The 3,698-nt window shown below is 43.7% G+C and overlaps 1 protein-coding gene across 1 annotated transcript; it reads left to right on the top strand.

The window, feature by feature from the left end:
• The first annotated feature begins 1,291 nt into the window (after nt 1–1,291).
• LOC129773681 (uncharacterized) lies at nt 1,292–1,879 on the top strand. The gene has a single exon (XM_055777326.1). It carries the CDS (start codon nt 1,292–1,294, stop codon nt 1,877–1,879), a length of 588 nt encoding a protein of 195 aa, XP_055633301.1.
• The last annotated feature ends 1,819 nt before the right edge of the window (nt 1,880–3,698 follow it).

Here is a 3,698-nt window from a genome sequence, read left to right as displayed (position 1 = left end):
CAGATATGAAGCATTTGAAGATTTTTGGCTGCAGTGCATACGTTTGGAAGCCCTCACAAAAGCGCCAAAAGTTTGAGCCAAAAGCGACGAAATTAACCTTTGTTGGGTATGCAGCTGATAGCAAAGCCTATAGATTGGTGAACACGAAAACAGGAGAAATCATTTTTAGTCGTGATGACCGATTCTTGGAGCTAGATTGTGAAAGCAAGGGAGAGCCCGCGGTGGAAGAATCAGATGAAAACAATGCTGGAAAAGTATCTGTCCGTTTTTTTGAAGAGGAGGAGGTTCAATCTCAAGAAGAGGACGAAAAACCGGAAGAGCTGGATGAATCTGAGCAGTTTTTCGAGGCTGAAGGCGATTGTGGCCAGCAGAATCCGGTAGAAGATACGACCGACTGCGACGATCATCTCGACCGAACATTGGTGTTCCTCCGGAAAGGTAGAACGACTCCTTTAGACTTGCCGTAAATTTACCAGTTGAACCGAAGACGTACGCTGAAGCCGTTTCATGTTCTGAGCATGTCAAATGGAAGGTCGCAATGGAAGAAGAAATAATGTCGCATCAAGAAAACGGCACATGGGAAATCACCGATCTACCTTCAAATCGCAAGCCAATAGGATGTAAATGGATTTTCAAGCGGAAAGAAGATGAGACTGGCAAAGTCGTTAGATACAAAGCTAGACTTCTAGTGCAGGGATTTTCCCAAAAGTTTGGTACGGATTATGATCTTGTATTTGCTCCTGTGATCAAGCAAGCTTCTTTTCGGACTGTTTTGACCTTAGCAAGCAGGGACCGTATGCTAGTTCGTCACGTAGATATTAGAATAGCGTACATATATGGGGAGCTTCAGGAGGAGATCTATATGAAGCAACATCCGGGTTTCACGAGCATCAACCCAAATGCCGTATGCAATTTGAAACGCAGTCTTTATGGACTCAAGCAGGCCGCAATAGTCTGGAACCGTAGAATTGATAATGTTTTCAAAAAGCTTGGTTTCCAGCCGTCAACTGCAGATCCCTGCCTGTACGTTCGCCGGGCAAAGAATTTAACAATGTATCTGCTAATTTACGTAGATGACATCGTCGTTATAGCGAAAACTGAATCGGAGTACAACAACTTGGTGAAAGCATTACGAGCGGAGTACAAAATAACGGAGCTAGGGGAATTACGTTTATTTCTGGGAATTCAGGTGCGAATCAACGATGGCAAATTCGTCCTGAACCAGAAGAACTACATAAAGAAAGTGTTATCACGTTTCCAAATGGAAAATGCGAAGGTGTCCTAGATCCCAATGTCAACCGGCTATCTGCAACAAAAGGAGGAGGATAGTGAACCACTTCAAGACAAGGAGCAGTTCCAGAGTTTGGTAGGAGCTTTGTTGTATATAGCCTTCAATACAAGACCTGATGTGGCTATTGCAACCTCTATTCTTGGAAGACGTGTATCGAAGCCTACTAAAGCCGACTGGAATGAAGGTAAAAGAGTTTTGCGTTATCTCAAGGGGACAATCGACCTTGAACTACATTTGGGAGGCACAGAGCAATTCGAACTTGAAGCCTTTGCCGATGCAGATTGGGCAGGAGAAGTCGGTGACCGAAAGTCAAATTCCGGTTACATTTTCAAGCTGTGCGGTGGACTTATCAACTGGGAATGCAGTAAACAGACTGGAGTTTCATTGTCAAGTACTGAAGCGGAATACATCGCCCTTGCTGAATGTCTTCAAGAACTACAGTGGATTCGCAAATTCATAAACGACCTTGGCGAAAAACTGAAGCTGCCGATAAAGGTGAATGAAGACAATCAGAGTTGTATTACTCTCTCCGTTGCTGATAGGAACACCCGCAGGTCGAAACACAATGACACGAAGTCTATTTCGTAAAGGACCTTGTACAGAATGGTATCGCAACCATACAGTACTGTCCAACGGATATGATGGAAGCAGACCTGTTAACCAAGCCTTTGGGAGCAATCAAATTGAAGCAGCTACGAGAAGTTATTGGCATAAAATCGATCAATGTTGAGGAGTGTTAAGGAGCAACATAGTCGACAGCTTGGTAGCAACGTAGCAACGTTGCAACTTTGTAACAATGTGTTAACATAGTTACCTTGTTGAGTAGTTCTCAATAAAGAATGTTTCATTAGTTGTTCAAACCCCACTGAACACAGACGTGTTTCAATTCGCTCTAGTTCCATAACTTAAACAAATATATGAGAGCATTCATAAATGAAATAATTTTCAGCAGTGCATATATTAGGTTGGGGAAAAAGAACTGTCGTATTTCTGATCGAAATTTGACGCTTTATTTAACATACTTAAAATTATCCAATTTAAGTCAAATATGCGCCGTTTTGTTCGCAAACTTGTTGCCATTTAGAAGGCAACCTCATTATCCTCAGCCATAATAAACCCCCCCTCCCCTCCCCCCGTCTTATTTGCAAAAAACACAGACAGCCAGTTTTCGCAAGCCTCTTTTGAGGCCAACTTGGTATCACCAAGAGTGTTTTGCATGACCGGAAGAGATGATAATCACTTGAAGCCAGATCCGGACTATACGGTGGGTGCAATAGGACATCCCATCCGAACTCCCGTAGCTTCTGGCGGGTCATCAAAGATTTGTGAGGCCGAGCGTTGTCCTGGTGGAAAACAACACCATTCCTATTGATCATTTCTGGCCGCTTCTGGTCAATCGCCTGCTTCAAACGGTCAAGCTGCTCATAGTAGAGAACCGAGGTCTGGCCATAGTTGAGCAGCTCATAGTGGATGATTTCCTTCCAATCGCACCAAACACACAGCATTACCTTCCTGGCCGTCTATCCGGGCTTGGCGATGGTTTGGGCCGGCTCACCGCGCTTCGACCACGACTTTTTTCGCTATAGGTTGTCGTACGTGATCCACTTTTCATCACCAGTCACCATCTTCTTCAAAAATTGGTCGAGTTCGTTCCGTTTCAGCAGTGCATCGCAGGCGTTGATTCGGTCTAAAAGATTTTTTTGTGTCAACTAGTGTGGTACCACTACATCCAGCTTTTTTTGGACCCAATCTTCTGCAAATGGTTCCAAACGGTTTTATGGTCTATACCCAGTTCCTGGCCAATTGAGCGAGAGCTCACATGCCGGTCTACTTGGATGATTTCAACGATTTTATCGGTTTCCACGACGATTGGCCTACCAGTACAGGGTGTATCTTCGACAGCCACTACACCAGAACGAAATCGATCAAACCAACGCTGTGCTGTGCGAATCGTTACAGTATCGGGTCCATAAACTACACGATTTTTTCCGGCCGTCTTCGTTCGGTTTTACCTCGCAGGTAGTAAAAACGTAAAATATGGCGAATTTCTTGCTTGGTGGACTCCATCTTTGACGCGCTATAACTTGAGACTGACAATCACAACACTGTTAAAACGACACTTGTAGCACAGATTGTCGTCTTTAAATAGCCGTATAGTATGACCCGATGCGATAAGTACAACACAAGATATGTTTAAGTGTTGTCATATATTGACAATATACGACATTTCTTTTTCCCCAACCCAATAATATAAACTGACCAGACGTCCCGCGTTACGCGGGACAGTCTCGCATTTCAACAAAATGTCCCGCGAAACGTCCCGCATCTGGTAAAAGAAACGAAAATGTCCCGCGATATCAATATATTTGAATATCACAATTTGATCATGTTGATTTTCTTAAATGGA

Source organism: Toxorhynchites rutilus, chromosome 3 (genome assembly GCF_029784135.1).
Source record: "Toxorhynchites rutilus septentrionalis strain SRP chromosome 3, ASM2978413v1, whole genome shotgun sequence".
Taxonomy (NCBI): Eukaryota; Metazoa; Arthropoda; class Insecta; order Diptera; family Culicidae; genus Toxorhynchites; species Toxorhynchites rutilus.
This window is presented reverse-complemented; position numbering and strand designations above follow the sequence as displayed.